The sequence below is a fragment of the Dendrobates tinctorius genome, unplaced genomic scaffold, assembly GCF_039654945.1.
Source record: "Dendrobates tinctorius isolate UK_male_01 unplaced genomic scaffold, ASM3965494v1 ptg000084l, whole genome shotgun sequence".
NCBI classification, from domain to species: Eukaryota; Metazoa; Chordata; class Amphibia; order Anura; family Dendrobatidae; genus Dendrobates; species Dendrobates tinctorius.
Window position 1 is genome coordinate 881664 of NW_027361752.1, and position 21787 is coordinate 903450.

The 21787-nt window shown below is 48.0% G+C and overlaps 1 protein-coding gene and 1 pseudogene across 3 annotated transcripts in view; both read left to right on the plus strand.

Moving 5' to 3' along the window:
- LOC141097309 (cell cycle control protein 50C-like) overlaps positions 1-21787 on the plus strand; it is a 92918-nt gene that overhangs the window by 58009 nt on the left and 13122 nt on the right. Inside the window, exons 1-2 of one of the 3 annotated variants that reach the window (XM_073584378.1) lie at positions 9063-9131; positions 10397-10493. In XM_073584378.1, the coding sequence (XP_073440479.1) occupies positions 10454-10493 (40 nt within the window). In that variant the 5' untranslated portion in view covers positions 9063-9131; positions 10397-10453. Of the gene's footprint in view, positions 1-9062; positions 9150-10396; positions 10494-21787 lie in introns of those variants that run through there. The other 2 variants (XM_073584379.1, XM_073584377.1) reach the window with 2 other exon arrangements.
- Positions 1234-3075, plus strand: LOC141097273 (microtubule-associated serine/threonine-protein kinase 3 pseudogene; annotated as a pseudogene).

Consider the following 21787-nt stretch of genomic DNA (forward strand, 5'->3'; position numbering starts at 1 on the left):
AGCTTAATTACTACAAAAGTAACATATCTCTTCAAAATGGATTGGATAGAGACCTTACTTAATAAAGAAAAAGACACTGACCGCTTTTTTTTCACATGGTCCTCTTTTATCAATACTCAGACATCTTCCACAAGCCAGGCGATACATAGTTGTTTCCAGCTCACCAACTGGTATATGAGAGAGCAGCTTGCTGGTAATATCCCTGTTAGACTGGAATGAAATTGTGTTACGAAGTTATGGAGTTTGCCCGGGGGAGTGGAGGGGGAGGGGCGGGGGGGTTATAGTTGAAAAAATGCCGTCTAATGTTAATAATATTGCATAAATGTTCTTCTGTTATGTTATTGGACATTATATGTATATTTTGTAATACACTCAATAAAGACGGTTTAAAAAAAAAAAATGTTTGAAAACATATGGTCGGCCATTATGACATCACTGATGGTCGGCCATTATGACATCACAGATGGTCAGCCATTATGATATCACAGATGGTCGACCATTATGACATCACCGCTCGCAGTTACTTATGCTGTGTACACAGGGTTCCGGCTGCCATTTTGGCTCCCTAGTGACTGAGTGCATTTGCAATTTTTCGCTATGGCTGAATTTCTTCTAGACAAGCTTCAGGTAGAAGGATTATTGGAGATTATTTACACCCATTGCTCTGACATTACGCTTCTACCACCCGATGGCGTCCTCGGCTTCACTCACCGGCTGGTGGTGGAGCTAGTGCAGGACTGCCTGACCAAATACCACCAAGACCGTCTTACCTCAGAGTATCTGACAGATTTAACCCGGAACATCAGGACATTACTACAGCAGGCTGAAGAAAAATCTCAAGATGGAGATTTGGCTTTTGTTAAAGAACTGGCCGAAAAAGTCCTGTATGTGCTGGAAGGTCCGGCCCGCTCCCCGGAACGCCTGGAGACACCACAAGGCGAGTACAAAGATGGGGAAAATGTCCCCCTGGAATCCCCGGACCCTAACACGAGTCAGGCGGGGCTGAGCAGCGATCTGACCACAGAAACCCCTGAGCTGCAGGATCCTGAGAGTGTGATCTGTGAGATCCCGGAGATCCACGAGCCTGCCACTGAGACACCAGAAGGCGACGACAAAGACGGGGAAAATGTTCCCCCGGAATCCCCGGACCCTAATACGAGTCATCCGGGGCCAAGCAGCGATCTGACAACAGAAACCCCTGAGCTGCCGGATCCTGAGAGTGTGATCTGTGAGATGCCAGAGATCCACGAGCCTGCCACTAACTTGATGGAATCATTGATCCCGGCGAGAAAGCCGCATATGAGCGACTTCGAGACATCCAAGCTGATCAGCGGCGGATGTTTTGGGGCTGTCTACTTAGTGCAGCACAAATACTCACAGCAGATCTTCGCTATGAAGAAAATGGCGAAGAAGAACCTGGAAACTGAAAAACACGTGGAAGCGGCCTTTCTGGAGAGGGACATCATGACCTTCGCTGATTGTCCCTTTGTGGTCTCCATGCTCTGCTCCTTCCCTACTAGATCTCACCTGTGTATGGTCATGGAGTATGTTGGAGGTGGAGACTGTGGGTCCCTTCTAAGCACCAAGGGCCGTTTATCTATCCCCTTGGCCCGTCTGTACTTTGCAGAAACAGTTCTTGCTGTGGAATACCTGCACAGCTATGGTGTGGTGCACCGAGACCTGAAACCGTACAACCTACTGATTACAACTGCTGGGCACGTTAAAGTCGCCGATTTTGGACTTTCAAAAATTGGTGTCATGATACCAAAAACCAACAACTATAAGCAATCAGTGAAGGACATCTCCAGAGAGTTCAAGGACCTTGAGAATTGTGGTACCCTGAATTACATGGCCCCAGAGGTCATCCTAATGAAAGACTACGGAAGACCTGTTGACTGGTGGTCAATGGGGATCATCCTCCATGAATTTCTGGTTGGATCTTTACCATTTGATACGGATTTCATACCTGAGCTTAAAAGAATGATTGTCATGGGAAAAATACCTTGGAATTACAAACGCTGTCCACCCCGTGAGGCTAAGAACCTCATCACTGACCTGCTCAAAAAAAATCCTGAGCAAAGACTTGGGACAGGTGGAGCATTTGAGATTAAGGATCATCCATTCATGAAAAAAATAGATTTTGACAATCTTCTAAATCAGAAGCCGATGTATATTCCTCATCTTGTATCAAATGTGGACACCAGCCTCTTTATCAATCACGCTCATAGAGACATGCTTATGGTCTCAGAGAAAGAAGAGGACACAAGTGAGGACAAGGACCTTGACTTCCAAAATTTTACGTCATCCTCTGAAAGGCTTTCTAAACTCTGCACCATCGCTACCATCACGATGAACAATGAGAATTCAAAGTCCCATCCAGAGTGTACCCAAGCATCAGACATCGAGAAAAGAAAATCTGCAATAAATCCAAATGCAGAGCAAGAAAGCCCAGAAAATGTAAAAAAGGAGAAAAAGAGAAGAGGTTCCACCTTCCGCCGGATCTTATCATCATGCCGGCGTGTATTATCTAGGGCTGCCCGCGTGTTTACATGTTGTTGCCGCTCCCCTACGACATCTAAAAGACGGTAAACCTCCACATCCAGCGCCCTGAGGTCCAGCAGATCCACCATCACTGCTGGAGAAGTATAGAAGTGCAATTCCACAACAGTTTTTTTTATTTTTTTACCATGTTCACCAAATGCTAAATCTGACCTGCCATTATGATTCGCCAGGTCATTATGAGATGACAGATACCAAACATGTATAGATTGTTTTTTATTTACGTGGTGAAAAAAAATCCAAAGTTTAATAAAAAAAAAAATTGCACCATTTTCTGAGATCCGTATCGTCTCCATTTTTTGGGATCTGGGGCTGGGTCAGGGCTTATATTTTGCGCGCCGAGCTGATGTTTTTAGTGATAGCATTTTAGGGTAGATACGATTTTTTTAATCACCCGTTGCTATGAACCAAAAAAACGTAATTTTGCGGTTTGGATTTTTTTCTCGTTACGTAGTTTACCAATCAGATTGCCTTTGTATTTGGATAAATTGGGACTTTCTTAATGCAGCAATATGAAATATATGATCGCTTTTTTGTATTGTTTTATTTTGACTATGGAAATATGAACTTTAAACTTTTTTTATATTTTTTAAAACATTTTTTTTCCACTTTTGACTTGCTTCAATACAGTAGTCTCCATAGAAGACTTGAAGCTGCAATCATCTGATCGCTTGTGCTACGTATAGCCCTGCTATGTGTAGCAGAAATCATCATCTCCAGGGGCGTCCGTGGGTGTGGTTTGTGACACGCTTCCGGCACGCATGTGTTAAATGCAGCTGTCAGAGATTGACAGTGGCATTTAACATGTTAGCTGCCGCAGGTGGATCGCAATTTCAGCTGTTAGGGGCACATGACAGTTGATCAAACCAGCTATCATGTGTCAGAAAAGATGTGGGCTCAGCGTCGGACTCGGAGCCCGTATCAAAGGAAGGGAGGCGACCTAAGATGTACTTATACGTGATAGGTCGTGAAGGGATAAGTAGAACAATATTTTATTTTTCAAAACTTATGTCTAAGTTCAGAAAAAAATGAATATAGGAGGTCAAAATGCAAAATATAAGGACAACAGAGCCCAATAGATTGGTGGAAGGGAGTGCTAAAAATTATTGGGAAAAGAGGTGCAAAATACTTGCCCCTGGAAATTGCAGCCCACAATACACCAGTAATTCTTGGCAGGTTCATTACAGAAAAATTAGTAATTAAAAAGTGCCACTAAAATCACTGGGCTGTGTAATACATGAAGGTGCTGAGCCCTCCAGAATGAAAGGTTTTTTCTTAATTTTCTCTCTGCCATTATATTTCAATGTCTCGGTCAAGACAGACTCAATAATTCCAGTTTATACAGTAAAGCCGAAAGCCGACACGTGAGCTACAGAAAATAGAAAGTCTAATCCTGTTACATTTGCTTTAATGACCAAAGTGAAATCTGCAATAGTTAAAGGGAATCTGTCAGTAGGATCAACCATCCTAAGCCGTCTATATAGGCTATAGGAAGCTGAGTAAAATGATATGTTTTTCTTAATATGGAAATGAGCTGTTAAGATCTATGGGGCGGATATAGATCTCCCTGAGAATCTGACTGTAAATAAAAGGGGGCATTTCCAGTGGAGACATGTAATGACTGACAGTCTGCTCTCCTGATCTACATGTCTCAGAGTTGGAACACCCTCTTTCATTTAAATAAGTTCTGGAAGAGGATTTTCAGGGAGGTCTGTATGGGGCCCATAGAGCTTAACAGCTAATTTACATATTTAAAAACATTGTGGATTTCTCTAGAATAAGACATTGGAACACAGATATCCAAAGACATACCAAAAGGGAATTTAGATTGTGAGCCCCATCGGGGACAGTGATGATAATGTATGTAAAGCGCTGTGGAATATGGCTATACAGTTGTGGCCAAAAGTATTGACACCCCTGCAATTCTGTCAGATAATACTCAGTTTCTTCCTGAAAATGATTGCAAACACATTCTTTGGTATTATTATCTTCATTTAATTTGTCTTAAATGAAAAAACACAAAAGAGAATGAAGCAAAAAGCAAAACATTGATCATTTCACACAAAACTCCAAAAAAGGGCCAGACAAAAGTATTGGCACCCTCAGCCTAAAACTTGGTTGCACAACCTTTAGCCAAAATAACTGCGACCAACCGCTTCCGGTAACCATCAATGAGTTTATTACAATGCTCTGCTGGAATTTTAGACCATTCTTCCTTGGCAAACTGCTCCATGACCCTGATATTAGAAGGGTGCCTTCTCCAAACTGCCATTTTTAGATCTCTCCACAGGTGTTCTATGGGATTCAAGTCTGGACTCATTGCTGGTCACCTTTAGAAGTCTCCAGTGCTTTCTCAAACCATTTTCTAGTGCTTTTGGAAGTGTGTTTTGGGTCATTGTCCCGCTGGAAGACCCATGACCTCTGAGGGAGACCCAGCTTTCTCACACTGTGCCCTACATTATGCTGCAAAATTTGTTGGTAGTCTTCTGACTTCATAATGCCATGCACACGATCAAGCAGTCCAGTGCCAGAGGCAGCAAAGCAACCCCAAAACATCAGGGAACCTCCGCCATGTTTGACTGTAGGGACCGTGTTCTTTTCTTTGAATGCCTCTTTTTTCTCCTGTAAACTCTATGTTGATGCCTTTGCCCAAAAAGCTCTACTTTTGTCTCTTCTGACCAGAGAACATTCTTCCAAAACGCTTTAGGCTTTTTCAGTTAAGTTTTGGCAAACTCCAGCCTGGCTTTTTTATGTCTCGGGGTAAGAAGTGGGGTCTTCCTGGGTCTCCTACCATACAGTCCCTTTTCATTCAGATGCCGACGGATAGTACGGGTTGACACTGTTGTACCCTCGGACTGCAGGACAGCTTGAACTTGTTTGGATGTTAGTTGAGGTTCTTTATCCAACATCTGCACAATCTTGCGTTGAAATCTCTTGTCAACTTTTCTTTTCTGTCCACATCTAGGGAGGTTAGCCACAGTGCCATGGGCTTTAAACTTCTTGATGACACTGCACACGGTAGACACAGGAACATTCAGGGATTTGGAGATGGACTTGTAGCCTTGAGATTGCTCATGCTTCCTCACAATTTGGTTTCTCAAGTCCTCAGACAGTTCTATGGTCTTCTTTCTTTTCTCCATGCTCAATGTGGTACACACAAGGACACAGGACAGAGGTTGAGCCAACTTTAATCCATGTCAACTGGCTGCAAGTGTGATTGAGTTATTGTGACGGCCGTCTGCGAATCTGGGCTGTAGTAGGGACAGCACCCCGAGTAACCCTGTGACCCTTAACCCCTATACAGGGATCTGGAATTGTAGCAAGGCCCAGGGGGTAGCTGTCTAGAGGAGCAGTGGACCAGAGCAGGGCGGCCGCCAAGGGGTCAAAACTAAAACCCGTAATCAAGGTCAGGAGGCAGGAGTCGGAGGCCGGAGGGCAGCAGAGGCACGAAATCAGCAGACAGAAGGAGAGTCAAAAGTCCAGGCCAAGGTCAGTAAAAAAACAGGAGGGCAGCAAAGGTACAAAATCAGCAGGCAGAAGGAGAGTCAGGAATCCAAGCGAAGGTCAGCGTCAAAAAATCAGAAGAGAGGCGGAGGTACAAAAATGTCAGGCAATAGAATGGTCAGAAATCCAAGCTGAGGTCAGAGTTTTCACTATAGCAAATTACAAAGTAGCACGCAGGGGAACCAAGAATATATCCGGTGGCTTGCAAGACCAGTCCCAAGGTATTTGAGGGATCAGGTCCTCCCTCACAGGTTCCTGGACTGATGATGTAATTAGGGCCGCCCCCAGGACCAGGCCAGATGGAGATGCAGTAAGCCCTACATGACTGACAGAGGGGCGGAGCCTGCGCCCACCAGATGCCTGCGCAGGAGCCTCTTCTCTGTCACCACCAGGGCCGGACTGGGACTAAAATTCAGCCCTGGCATTTGAAGTTACACAGGCCCACTAGTCACATGGTGACTATATAATATCTTTGTACAGTGGTAGTTTACAAGAAGTGAGAGGAGATTAACACGACTATATAACATGTAGTCACAGCTGTGCCCAGTATTTCAGCTCAGTCCTATTTATTGCTTTTAGGTACAGTACTCCTCCCAAAGCGCTGTCCCCTTTTGTATGCATGATTACAGAATTCCTGGCAGAACTGCTCTCTATTGGGCAACCAGACCCCCTGGTCATAGCCGCCCCTATCATACCTCCCAACTTTTGAAGAAGGGAAAGACGGACAAAGACTGCGGCCACGCCCAACCACACCCATTTCACAACTAGTCACACCCATGTCCACACCTAATCGCACCCATTTAGCACTGCTGATCACACTGACTGGTACTGAGGGCACAGTGGCTGGCATTATGGGCACACTGACTGGCACTAAGGAAGAGAGAAAACAGAGAGAGAGAAAAAAGAAAACAGAGAGAGCGAGAAAGAAAGGGGAAAGAAAGAAAGAACAGTGAGAGACAAAGAAAGAACAGTGAGAGACAGAGAAAGAACAGAGAGAGAAAGAAAGAGGGGAAAGAAAGAAAGAACAGAGAGAGACAGAGAAAGAACAGAGAGAGAAAGAAAGAAGTAAAGAAAAGAAAGAACAGAGAGAAAGAGAGGAAAGAAAAAGAAAGAAAGAGGGGAAGAAAGAACAGAGAGAGAAAAAAAGAAAGATCAGAGAGAGAATGAAAGAACAGAGAAAGAAAGAAAAAGAGAGAAAGAAATAAAGAAAGATTCTACAAAGATACTATAGCAGCCCGGCTCCCATTGTAGTGCCCACCTGAGCCTCCCGATGCAGGACCTATCATGATCCGCTCACATGGCCGACATCCCCGATTCCAAGGCGATCCTGCTGTCTGCGCTGTCGGAGGAGGACACGGTGATGGATCTGAAGCATTCCTGGTTCCGTCACAATCTCCTCAAGAAATTATCTCATTTCCGGTCAGCTTCCAGCACATCACTTCAGGTGGAACGTCATGTGTGTGTTTTAAAATGCTCCTCAGGGCTCCGCCGTGTACTCCTGTGTCAGTGGGAAAAGCCCGCTTTGTATGCTTTGTACACATTTGGCTCCGCTCCGTACATCCCGTACACATATGACTCCACTCCATACATACACGGTTCCACTCCGTCCACCTTGTACACGCGTGGCTCCTCTCAGTACACCTCGTACACGCGCGGCTCCTCTCCGTACACCTCGTACACGCGCGGCTCCTCTCCGTACACCTAGTACACGCGCGGCTCCTCTCCGTACACCTCGTACACACAGCTCCGCTCCGTACACCTCGTACACACACGGCTCCTCTCCGTATACCTCGTACACGCGGCTCCTCTCCGTACACCTCGTACACGCGGCTCCTCTCCGTACACCTCGTACACGCGCGGCTCCTCTCCGTACACCTCGTACACGCGCGGCTCCTCTCCGTACACCTCGTACACGCGCGGCTCCTCTCCGTACACCTCGTACACGCGCGGCTCCTCTCCGTACACCTCGTACACGCGCGGCTCCGCTCCGTACACCTCGTACACGCGCGGCTCCGCTCCGTACACCTCGTACACACGGCTCCGCTCCGTACACCTCGTACACGCGCGGCTCCTCTCCGTACACCTCGTACACGCGCGGCTCCGCTCCGTACACCTCGTACACACGGCTCCGCTCCGTACACCTCGTACACACGGCTCCGCTCCGTACACCTCGTACACGCGCGGCTCCTCTCCGTACACCTCGTACACGCGCGGCTCCTCTCCGTACACCTCGTACACGCGCGGCTCCTCTCCGTACACCTCGTACACGCGCGGCTCCGCTCCGTACACCTCGTACACACGGCTCCGCTCCGTACACCTCGTACACACGGCTCCGCTCCGTACACCTCGTACACACGGCTCCGCTCCGTACACCTCGTACACACGGCTCCGCTCCGTACACCTCGTACACGCGCGGCTCCTCTCCGTACACGCGCGGCTCCGCTCCGTACACCTCGTACACACGGCTCCGCTCCGTACACCTCGTACACACACGGCTCCGCTCCGTACACCTCGTACACACAGCTCCGCTCTGTACACCTCGTACACACACGGCTCCTCTCCGTACACCTCGTACATGCGGCTCCTCTCCGTACACCTCGTACACGCTCGGCTCCTCTCCGTACACCTCGTACACACGCGGCTCCTCTCCGTACACCTCGTACACACGCGGCTCCTCTCCGTACACCTCGTACACACACGGCTCCTCTCCGTACACCTCGTACACACACGGCTCCTCTCCGTACACCTCATACACACGGCTCCTCTCCGTACACCTCGTACACACAGCTCCGCTCCGTACACCTCGTACACACACAGCTCTGCTACATCCACACTGTAAATCCTGACCCCACACATACTTACCTCAACCAGCACCATGACAACAGCAAAGCAGAGTCTTGCAGACGGTAGAGGCAAGGCTGTGCGCACAGGACCTGTGATGAGGTCACAGGAGGGGCGGAGTCAGGGGTGATATGATCGTGGGTCTGGACAAAGGCTCCTGATCATGTGACCCCCTGACTCCTCCCCTCCTGTGATCTCATCACAGGTCCTGCGAACAGAGCGAGCAGGCAAGCGAGTGCGACGCTGTGAGTGGCTGCGGGGGGGAGGGGGTCTCATGCTACGGCGAGGATGGGGTGCGTGGGGGGCGTGGCGGCTTATCTCCCTGCAGTGCGGGTGGAACTTGAATCTGTGCCCGCAGAGGGCCGGCGGCAGGAGCCACAGTGGCCGCAGCAGCTGGCAAGCGGCCAGATGTTCGGGCGCTGCCGCCCGCGGCCCACGTGACAGCGGCCCAGCGGGAAAATGCCCGGTTGGTTATATTGCCAATCCGGGCTTGGACATCACTGTCCTGTGACAGATCGCTGATCTGTCACATCACAGATCACTGTGACAGATCAGCGATCTGTCACAGGCACTGCTGCAGACTTCCTCATGCCTGCGCTTTGCAGGCAGTGAGGAAGTCAGCTCCCTGCAGGCCCCCCCGTCGCCATCTTGGATCCCGGGTCCTGTAGGGAAAGAGCCCTCCGCAGCAGCGCTGCACATTGCGCTGCCGTGGGGGGCTCAGGGAAGCACGGAGCGGCCCAGCGGGAAAATGCCCGGTTGGTTATATTGCCAATCCGGGCTTGGACATCACTGTCCTGTGACAGATCGCTGATCTGTCACATCACAGATCACTGTGACAGATCAGCGATCTGTCACAGGCACTGCTGCAGACTTCCTCATGCCTGCGCTTTGCAGGCAGTGAGGAAGTCAGCTCCCTGCAGGCCCCCCCGTCGCCATCTTGGATCCCGGGTCCTGTAGGGAAAGAGCCCTCCGCAGCAGCGCTGCACATTGCGCTGCCGTGGGGGGCTCAGGGAAGCACGGAGGGAGCCCCCTCCCTGCCGATGCTTCCCTTTAACCCCCGGTACACAGCGATCGCGTTTGATCGCGGTGTGCAAGGGGTTAACGTGTCGGGGGCGGTCCGTGACCGCCCCTGACACATTGTGCCGGGTGTCAGCTATGATAATTAGCTGACTCCCGGCCGCGATCAGCGGCGCTCACCACGTGGGCGCCGCTGATCGCTGGGACGTAATATTCCGTCCATGGTAGTTAGGTCCAGGGTCACATGGACGGAATATTACGTCCTTTGTAGGTAAGGGGTTAAGCCTATATAGATTATATAACTGTATCTTGAATATGTTTTGGTAAACAGCTAAAATGACAAAACTTTTGTCACTGTTCAAATATTTCTGGACCTAACTGTAATTAACATCGTTTTTGCCCTAGTGAAGAAATATTAGAATTGCATCAATTAAAATAATATGATTTAATGCATTTAATTATTATCTGTCTGCAGAATATACAGGGCGGTGGCTACTGTGCTCCATTTTCTGTATATAACAATGGCACCCCGATGGCGCCCTGTGGTGCAATTGCCAACAGCATGTTTAATGGTAAGTAACAGAATACACAGGACAACAAAGAAGGGGGTGATCTGTACAAAATACTCCAATATACTAAAAAATTGAATAGACTTAACAGTGTGGGCATATATTCTACATTTGGACCATTTACTAAGATGTTTGTACCATATTACTGCCCCGTAATGCTGCCGTTAAGTACACAAACTGAATAATAATTCAGTGGATATGTATGCTGCCTCCGTAGAGTATCCAAATAGGGCTGGTTTCACATTAGCGCTTTTCAAGCGCACGCACGGCCGGGGGTAGCTCCGCCCCCGAGCCGGCTCTCTGCCCGGCGTGCCCGCCCCTTGCTTGTAGCGCCGCCTCCTAGCGCACAGCGGCGCCTGCGATCGGCGCACCCTATCTTTAGCATAGGGTGCGCAGATCTTGCGCAGGCCGTGCGCTAGTTGCGCTTTTGACGGTGCGCCGAGCATGACGAAATCCGAAAAGTTTGATTTTGGCGCGCACGGCGCACCGTCAAAAGTGCGCAGTGCAGGTCAAAGCGCAACTAGCGCACGGCCTGCGCACGATCTGCGCACCCTATGCTAAAGATAGGGTGCGCCGATCGCAGGCGCCGCTGTGCGCTAGGAGGCGGCGCTACAAGCAAGGGGCGGGCACGCCGGGCAGAGAGCCGGCTCGGGGGCGGAGCTACCCCCGGCCGTGCGTGCGCTTAAAAAGCGCTAATGTGAAACCAGCCTAATACTGCGATATAGTGCCCACTAGAGATGAGCGACTTTAAGTCGAGTCGAACGAAATCGGCCGACTATAGGAAAAAGTCGGGGGTCCGACTGAAACACGAAACACAATACAAGTCAATAGGTAAGCAAAGTCGGCAGATAGTGGAGGACAGTAAACACACCTACAGTGCCAATTTCAATGCCAAAAACATCAATTCTTATTACTTAAGCTTGCCAACCTTAATTTACTTTATAATAATAGTTACGCATTGAAAACTGGGGGATATTTGGCTAAAGTTGTGGGGGGGGGGTAGGGCTGGAACCAGGTTTTCGTGTGCCCCGGGCCAAAGAGTGTCAGTGCGCCCCTTTAACACATACCACAATTCATGATGCTCCGATATGGCACAGAAATATAGGTATAGCACAATGAAAAATACTTCACTTCTTACATGACATGACTGATATATCTATTTTAAATTCTACAATAGCTCAAAAAATGGACAGTATATTACTCCATACAGTATTATGGCCACCACATGGTGCGCCATACAGAATAAAGAGCCCCATATATTTCTCCATACAGAATAATTGGTCCCATATAATGTTCCATACAGTATATGATGAGCTCCACATAATGCTATAGTATATGATGGTCTCCATGGATGATGCTCCAGTGTGTTATGGGCCCAAATAATGCTCCATATATAATGGGTCCCATCTCTAATGCTCCAGTGTATAATGGGCCCCATAGATGCTGCTCCAGTGTCTGATGTCCCCTATTTGGAATGCTCCAGTATATGATGGGCCCCATGGATGATGCTCCAGTGTGTTATGGGCCCAAATAATGCTCCATATATAATGAGCCCCATTTCTAATGCTCCAGTGTATAATGGGCCCAGTAAATGCTGCTCCAGTGTCTGATGTCCCCCATTTGGAATGCTCCAGTATATGATGGTCTCCATCGATGATGCTCCAGTGTGTTATGGGCCCAAATAATGCTCCATATATAATGAGCCCCATTTCTAATGCTCCAGTGTGTAATGGGCCGCGTAAATGCTGCTCCAGTGTCTGATGTTCCCCATTTGGAATGCTCCAGTATATGATGGGCCTCATCGATGAATGCTCCAGTGTATGATGGACCCAAACAATGCTCCATATATAATCTGCCCCATTTAGAATGAACCCAGGCATGGTATGTGAAAAGAGCTCCATGGAGTAATCTGAAGTGTGGGCTGCCGCATCCTTCACTTTTGGTGTGGGTGAAGGACCCAAGGAAAGAGGTTGCTCCTGACCAGAAGCCTGCACTGACGACTCAGTGCTTGCATTTTTTGAAACTTCAGAAGAGGAGGTGATAGAGCTGGAGGCTGTTTCAGCAATGTAAGGCAAAACCAGTTCCTGATGCTCCGGCTTTAAAAGCAGTTTACCTACTCCCAGAAAAGAGAGCCATACAGGCCTTTCGGAGCCAGACCATGACGCAGGCTCAACACCTCCTGCCTTAGCTGCTATTGTGCTTTTGGCACTACCAGCAAATGCACCATCAGTACCAGCTGGCCCCCCTCGCCCACGGCCTCTTCCACCATACTTACTAATTTTTTTGAAAATGTACCCGAAATACCAGCAGATATATGGTACTGTATCAGAAGCGTACAGCTCTATACAGTCTAGGGATAATTGTAAATCTCCATATATATTTCATGAGTCATACACAGACGCTCACAGGATCAGTATGGATTACACAATAATATAAAAAGTTGAAAAAGGGTGCAGTATCACCAGATATAAGATAAGATAATCCTTTAATCGTCCCACCATGGGGAAATTCAGAGCATTACAGCAGCAAGGCAGGAACAAGTACAGATACAGATGCATAAAGGCATTACATTGACAGTAGGTAGGTACATATACAGGGAAAAATAAATAAAAAATAAAATAAAATGTAACCGGACTGTCACAACTTTGGATCTATCAGTTCACTGTTTGGGTCGTTCTCCGTTTTGGACAGTGCTGGTTATACAGCCTAACTGCAGCAGGAAGGAAGGACTTTCGATAGCGCTCCCTCTCACATTTAGGATGAAGTAGCCGGTCACTGACAGTACTGCACATCTTTGTCACGGTCTTATGCATGGGATGGGAATCATTCTGCACCATGTAGCTCACCTTGGCCAGTATCCTCCTGTCGCCTACTTCTTGAACTGGGTCAAGGGGGCATCCCAGGACAGAGCTGGCCCTTCTAATCAGTTTGTCCAGCCTATTCCTATCCCTGGTTGATATGCCACTACCCCAGCACGCCACACCAAAGAAGATGACTGATGCCACAACAGAGTTGAAGAAGGATGCAAGGAGTGCCCCATCTAACTCCGAAGGCTTTCAGCCTTCTGAGCAGATAAAGCCTGCTTTGGCTCTTCCTGTACACTGCATCCAAGTGATGGGCCCAGTCAAGCTTATTATTGAGGATCACACCAAGGTACTTATAGGTGTCGACTATCTCAATGTCATTTCCCTGAATGTTCACCACTACTGGTGGATTTTTGCCTTTGCGAAAGTCCACCACCAATTCCTTGGTCTTCCCGGAATTAATCCTAAGGTGGTTCCTCTGACACCATTGCACAAAAGCTTGGTTAGTGTCTCTGTACTCTCTTTCATCACCTCCTGTGATGAGACCTACTATTGCAGAGTCATCAGAATACTTCTGCAAGTAGCAGCTAGATGAGTTGCACCTAAAATCCGCAGTGTACAGTGTGAAGAGAAAAGGGGCAAGAACTGTACCTTGAGGTGCCCCTGTATTGCAGATCACCGTGTGACACACTGTCCCGAACCTTTACAAACTGAGGTCGGTTCGTGAGGTAGTTAAGGATCCAGGTGGAGAGTTGGAGGTCCACACCAACAAGGCCCAGCTTGTCTCTCAGTAGACCTGGCTGTATGGTGTTAAAAGCACTAGAGAAATCGAAGAACATTATTCTCACAGTGTTCCCAGGTTTCTCCAGGTGAGAGAGAGTCCTATCTAGAAGGTGGATAATGGCATCATCCACACCAATGCCCGGCCTGTAGGCAAACTGGAGAGGGTCCATATCCGAGCTCACTAGAGGACGGAGACGTGTGAGAACCAATCTCTCTAATACCTTCATCAGGTGTGATGTCAATGCTACAGATCTATAGTCATTAAGGTCTTTCGGATAAGGTTTCTTCGGAACCGGTACCACACACGATAATTTCCACAGTTGTGGTACTATACCCATTCTCAGGCTCATATTGAACAGATATGTAATGATCTCACTCAGCTGGTGCCCGCAGGTTTTGATTAGTCTTGCACTGATGCCGTCAGGACCTGCAGCCTTCAAAACTTTGATCTTATTCAGTTCTTTTGCAACCTGGGTACTTGTGAAGAACAGACCCTGGCTCAGTTGACAAGTTGCAGCAGGGGGTGAGGTTATTGTAGCAGAGAGGTGTGAATGGTATGCAGGGGCAGGAGCAGCCAGTGTGTGATTAAATCTGTTAAAGAATAGATTAAGTTCATTAAGCCCCTCTTTATCTACAACCATCCTGGAGACAGTCCGTCTATGCCCAGATATAGACTTTAGACCCTCCCAGACTTCATGGATCCTTTTCTGTGACAGTTTCAGTTCAATTTTTCTCTTATAATTAGCCTTTCCCTGCCTGATTAGATTCTTCAGATCTTTCTGCACCTCTCGCAGCCTGCCCTTGTCACCTGATCTGAAGGCCAACTTCTTCTCTTTGAGGAGAGCCTTTATTCCGGGGCTGATCCATGGTTTGTTGTTAGAGAAGCACCTCATTACTTTTGTGGGTACTGTGTTGTCTACACAGAAATTAATGTAGTCCGTTATACAGTGTGTGAGACCATCCATGTCATCACCATAGGAATCTTGCAGCACTTCCCAAGTGGTTGTTTCAAAGCAGTCTCTCAGAGCATCATCACTCTCCTCAGTCCATATCCTCACTGTGCGAATGACAGCAGGTTCTCTCTGTACAAGTGGCTTGTACACGGGTTGGAGGTGCACTAGGTTGTGATCCGATCTTCCAAGGGGCGGTAGGGCTGACGAGGCATATGCCCCTCTCATATTGGCAAAGAACAAGTCCAATGTTTTGTTATCTCTAGTGAGGCAGGTAACATACTGTGTGCAACTGGGTAGTATGGATGTTGGAGACACATGATTGAAGTCTCCCGAAACCAGAAGGAGTGCTTGGGGGTGAAGGGACTGCATCATGCTCACTGTGGATTGTAGGACCTCAGTGGCGGCATCAGCTTTCGCAGAAGGGGGGACATATGCAGCTATCATGATTACATGCGATAGTTCCCTCGGTAAATAAAAAGGTCTCATGCCCACAGCTAATAGCTCAATGTCCTTACAGCATGTTTGCTCTTTGACCACGATGTGCCTAGAGTCACACCCTCTATCATTCACAAATATCGCCAGCCCTCCGCCTTTCCTCTTACCGCTCTCCCTTGTCCTGTCCGCGCGAATGAGTTTAAAGCCGTCCAACGAGACAACAGTGTCCGGAGTACCTTCGGTGAGCCAGGTCTCTGTAAACAGCAACATGCTGCACTCCCTTAATTTCCGATGATGTCTGGTCAGCGCCGACAGTTCGTCCATCTCATTCCCGAGTGATCTCACATTGCCCATAATGACGGAGGGAAGAGCAGGTCTATAGCGCCTTCTAGCTTTCCTGAGGGCTCCAGCTCTGCAACCTCTTCTCTTAGTCTTCCTTATTTCTGGTGGAATGTCCTCTGGTCTATTAGCAGCATGCTGCCTTGCTGTGTCCCTAAGCAGCAGTATAGCTTCTCTGGAGTAGACAATAGGGTCTTGTTCAGTTCCTGGATTTCCCAACACAATAGATCCAAGTAAAAACAAGGTAAAAAGTCCATCAAAGGTCCAGGTCCTCTTATGGTTTTTCATAGTGCAATGTCCCTTTGGAGTAACAATAAAAAAAAAAAGAGAAAGGAAAAATAGAAAATAGAAAAAAAGGAGATCAAAGAAGGAGCTACTGTAACAGGCTGCCACTCCAGCGGCGCCAGGAAGTAATATAGGAAGGTATATATAGTATGGTTTAAACATTCTGAATCTCCGTATATATTTCAGGAGGCAGACACAAACGCTCTCAGGCCCAATAGGGATTAGACAAGAATATAAAAAGCAGTAAATGGGTAATGTATCACAAACGTACAACTGTATACAGTGTGGGTGTAATCTTAAATCTTAAACTATATTTCTGGAGTAACAGACAGACGTTAACAGGCTCATTATGGATTACACCAGATTCAAAATAGCAAAAAAAGGGTACTGTGTCAGCGCTGTATACAGTGTTGGGCAAATTTGAAATCTCCGTATATATTTCCGGAGTCACCCTCAGACGCTCACTCAGTCTGCATTTGACCATAACACAAAATGTTGAAAAAAAGGTACTGAATAGCAAGAAAGCAAGTATATATATTATAGGGTACAATTTAAATCTCCGTATAGATATTCCCGTAGTCACCCTCAGACGCTCACCCAGTATGTATTTGACTGTAATACTAAATGTCGAACAAAGGTACTGTATAATAAGATAGAAGCTGTATATAGTATAGGGTAAAATTTTTATCTCTGTATATATAGACGGAGGAAACCACACACACTCACTCAGTATGGATTATACCGTAATAAAAAATTTAGAACAAAGGTACTGTATTAGCAGATACCTGGTGTATCCAGTCTAGGGGTAATTGTAAATTTCCATCTATATTTCCGGAGTCAGACACAGACACTCACAGGCTCAGTATGGATTACACCAGAATATAAAAAGTAGAAAAAGGGAAATGTATTCGAAGCGCACACCAGTATACATTGTTGGGGTACTTTTAAATCTTCGTATTTATTTAAGTCTCAGTAAGCCAGTCCAGACTCTCCACTACTGGAAACTAGATGGATACAAGTACAGACGGAAAGTCGAGTGTTTGCAGAAATTTGGGAATTACTGATCACGGGAAAACCTCCTGGTAGATTTCGCAGAGGCGATGCTGACCCTCAATTACTTTGTCTGTGGAGACAGCGAAAACGGTTATTTGTGAAAAAAGGATTGCTGTATCGCAATAGCTTGGATCCCATCACCGTTACTCGTCTCCATCAAATTGTGATCACAGGGAGAGATGTAGACATGGTCCTCACTGCCTATCATGATGTGTCTGGTCACTTTGGAGTGCAAAAGACAGAAGCCACAGGCCGTAGGCGATTCTATTGGATTGGCATGAGAGGAGACATTGAAAAATGGTGGCAGGAATGTCACACGTCTGTGACTGGAAAAACTGTGAAAGCTGATCATAAAGCACCACTGCATCTGATTGTGAGTTGACGTCCATTACAAATGGTAGCCATTGATCATCTGAAGGTAGAGGCCAGCAGGACAGGCCATAGCTACATCTTAACCATCATCGATCAGTTCACCAAATTTGTAGTGGCCGTCCCTGTGAAGGATTTAACTGCCCAGACTACACAGCGGTGGAGCAGGGAGAGGTAAGTATTGCAACTTGCAAGTGCTGTGGCCATGAGCAAGCAGGGGCGGCCCACTCGTGGGCAATGGTACTGGCACAGGGCCCCTCATAGTACGCTGGGGTGTCTGACAGCGAGTGGGACCCCTCACTGTCAGAGACACTGAATTGTACTATGATTGGCCCTGTGCCAGTGCCGTCGGCCAAGAGTGGGCCCACCCACCTGTACAGAGCAACGGCACTTGCGCAAGGTGGTGACCCCAGCCCTTGGGGGGGGCAGCCCAGTTTGGGAGGTTTAAAAAATGGCATATGTTGATGTGTAGGATGTACATTCAGCAGCTGCAAATGGAGGAATTTGACAAGTCCGAGGAAGAGGAGGACAAAAGCGAGCCAAATTTCTTGCAACCTATGTGTCATCAGGGGAAGGTGGGACAAAATCCTTTGAAACCCATGCATGGTTCATTTTAATGAAGGTTAGATTATCAACATTTTGGGTCGACAGACGGTCCTTTTTTCTGTCAGGATTGATCCAGCAGCACTGAAGACTCTTTCAGATAGCACACTAGCAGCAGGGCAAGCGAGCTCCTGTAAGGCATATTGTGCCAATTCAGGCCAGGTGTCCAGTTTACAGGCCCAATAGTCAAAGGGGAATGACCTGTGAGGGAGAACATCGATATGGGAGGAGAAGTAGTTTGTAACCATAGTTGACAACTGCTGTCTCCTGTCACTTGCAATCTATGCAGTATTACCAGTCGTGTGAGCGGTACTTGAGAAATCAGTCCACAACATGGTCATGAAACCCCTGTCTCCAACGCCACTTCGGCTGTGTGTACCACGAACACCTCTTCCATTTTGCCCACTTCAGCTCGTTGGAGAACCAGCACCGCTGCTGTGTGTTGGGAATGCCTCAAACAAACGGTTCATCAGAGTTGCTTGTTTGTTAGCCAATATTATCGCTAGGTTCTCCTGTGGCATGATGTTGTGTAATTTGCCTTTATAGCGTGGATCGAGGATGCTGGCAAACCAGTAGTCGTCATCCTTCATCATTTTGGCAATGTGGGGGTCCCTTTTTAGGATCCGCAAAGCATAATCACACATGTGGGCCAATGTTCCAGGTGTCAATGACGCACTGGCAGTGGTGGGTGGAGGAGCACTTTCTGGCAAATCCACATCCCTCCTGTCACGCACAAACCCTGTACCTGACCTTGCCATGCCAACATTTTCTCTTGCCCCCAGAGAAGCATCCTCCTCCCCAAAATAATCATCCCCCTCCTCCTACTCCTCTTCTTCCTCCACCTCGTCCAGGACAGTTCCTGACCAGACAATGGCTGACTGTCATCAAGGCTTCCCTCCTCCTCCTCCTGTTCCTCCTCCGCTGCAGACGTCTGATCCTTAATGTGCATCAAAATTTGCATGAGCAGATGCATAAGTGGGATGCTCATGCTTATGATGGCGTCGTCTGCGCTTACCAGCCATGTGCATTCCTCAAAACACTGAAGGACTTTACAGAGGTCTTTCAGCTTTGACCACTGCACACCCGACAACTCCATGTCTGCCCTCAAACTGCCTGCCCGTGCATCCTCCCACAAATGCATTACAGCCTGCCTCTGTTCGCAGTGCCTCTCAACCATGTGCAGGGTGGAGTTCCACCTTGTTGCAACATCTATGATTAGGCGGTGCTTGTTGGGGTGGAGCAATTGCTGCAGCTTCTGCATACGACTGGAGTGTACGGGCGAGCGACGGATGTGCGAGCACAGTCTTCGCACCTTTTGGAGCAGGGCTGTTAACTCTGGATAATTATTTAGGAAGCACTGCACCACCAGGTTCAAAGTGTGAGCCAGGCAAGGTATGTGTGTGAGTTTTGCATGGCTGCCACAAAATTCCGGCCGTTATCACTGACTACCTTGCCTGGCTCAAGATGTAGACTGCCCAGCCATGACTCAGTTTGTTGGCCAGTACCTCCGCGATGTCTGTTGTCGCCCAAAGACATCATCTTTAAAACAGCCTGCTGCCGCTTACCACTAGCTGTTCGATAATGGGACACCTCGTGTGCAACACTGGCAGCTGCGGATGGAGTGCTCGTGCGACTGCGCTCTGTCAACGAGCTTTTGCTTCTTGAGGAGGAGGAGGAGGAGGGTCGAACGCCTAGAGCCAACTGTTTCCTATACCGTGGGCTAGGCAGCACTGTTCCACCGCTGCTGTCCCCTGTGGTGCCTGCATCCACAACATTAACCCAGTGCGCAGTGATGGACACGTAACGGCCCTGGCCATGCCTACTGGACCATGCATCTGTTGTGAGGTGCACCTTTCCACTCACTGATTGTTTGAGTGCATGGACAATGCGGTCTCTCACATGCAGGTGGAGGGCAGGGATGGCTTTTCGAGAAAAGAAGTGCCGACTGGGTAGGTCATAGCATGAGACAGCGTAGGCCATGAGCTCTCGGAAAGCTTTGCTTTCAATCAAACGGAAGGGCATCGTGTCTAACGAGATCAGTTTGGCAATATAGGCGTTCAAAGCCAGTGTATGCGGATGAGAGGATGAGTACTTTCTTGTCCTACTCAGAGTGTCTGCTAGGGTGAGCTGGACTTGAGAGCTGCATATGGGGGAACTAGCAGTGGACCGGACGGACTGAGAGGGGGTTAGTGATGATGATGGTGTTGGCTGTGATGGCATAGATTTATTGTTTCGTTGCAAAATCATTGTGATTCCCTGACTGCTTTTGCCTTGCGACGACACCTCAACATTTATTGCTGGTGGTGTGCTTACCGGTTGCAGTGGTCTTACAGTGGGGGAAGCGATGGAGCGTTGCTAGCTACCTTCAGTTGGAGCAGGTGCACATGTGGTACCTGAGGATTTGTAGTCCGTCCACGCTTGCAAGTGCATGGTGGTTAAATGTCTAAGCATGCAACTGGTATTCAAATTTCTGAGATTTTTCCCTTGGCTAAAGGTCCTTCCGCACTTCTTACAGATAACCTTTGCCTCATCAGTAGGATTTTTGACAAAGAAGTGCCAAACTGCACTCTTCCTACTATGGTATAAATTTTCAGGGCTTGCACGCTGTGGCCAAGCTGTCCTGCACCTCTTTTGGTTTTTGTTCCACGTTTTTGGACAGCTACGGGCTGCCAGATAACCGCTGCTGAGATGTCGATGCCTGCCGCGGATCCTTCTTATCTGAGCTATTGCCAGCGGCACCCTCTTCCCCCAATGGATGCCAATCCGGGTCAACAACTGGGTCATCCATCACCTCCTCTTCAATTTCATCTGCACCTTCCTCTTTGTCGCCGTGTAAGGTGGTATAGTATGCGGGAAGGGGCACCTGAGTTTCATCAGGGTCAGATTCTGTCTCAGTAGACTGCGAGGGCAATGTAGTGCTGTGGGTCAATGTACCAGCAGAAACATCTAGCAGTGGCTGTGCATCAGTGCACTCCATGTCAGATTCATCTTGGACTGGGAAATTCAGGATTTAACTGGATAACCCAGGCATGGTATGTGAAAAGAGCTCCATGGAGTAATCTGAAGTGTGGGCTGCCGCATCCTTCACTTTTGGTGGGGTTGAAAGACACAAGGGAAGGTGTTGTTCTTGACCAGGAGCCTGCACTGCCGACTCAGTGCTTGCAGGTTTTGAAAGTTCAGAAGAGGAGACAATAGAGCTGGTGGCTGTTTCGGCAATGTAAGCCAAAATCTGTTCCTGATGCACTGGCTTTAAAAGCTGTTTTCCTACTCCCAGAAAAGGGAACCTTACAGGCCTTCTTGTGCCAGGCGATGACGCAGGCTCAACACCTCCTGCCTTAGCTGCTATTGTGCTTTTGGCATAACCAGCAGATGCACCACCACCAGCATCAGTACCAGCTGCTCCCCCGCCCACGTTCGTGGCCTCTTCCACCATACTTCCTCATGTTTGTGAAAATGTAACAAAAATACCAGCAGTACTGTATGAGGAGCGTACAGCTGTATAAGGTGTAGGTAAAAATTTAAATCTCCGTATATATTTCCTTAGTCACAGACGCTCTCCCAGTATGTATTTGACTGTAATCCAACCAGCAGATATACGGTACTGTATCAGAAGCTGACAGCTCTATACGGTGTATGTATGGAAAAATGAAAATCTCCGTCTATTTTTTAACGG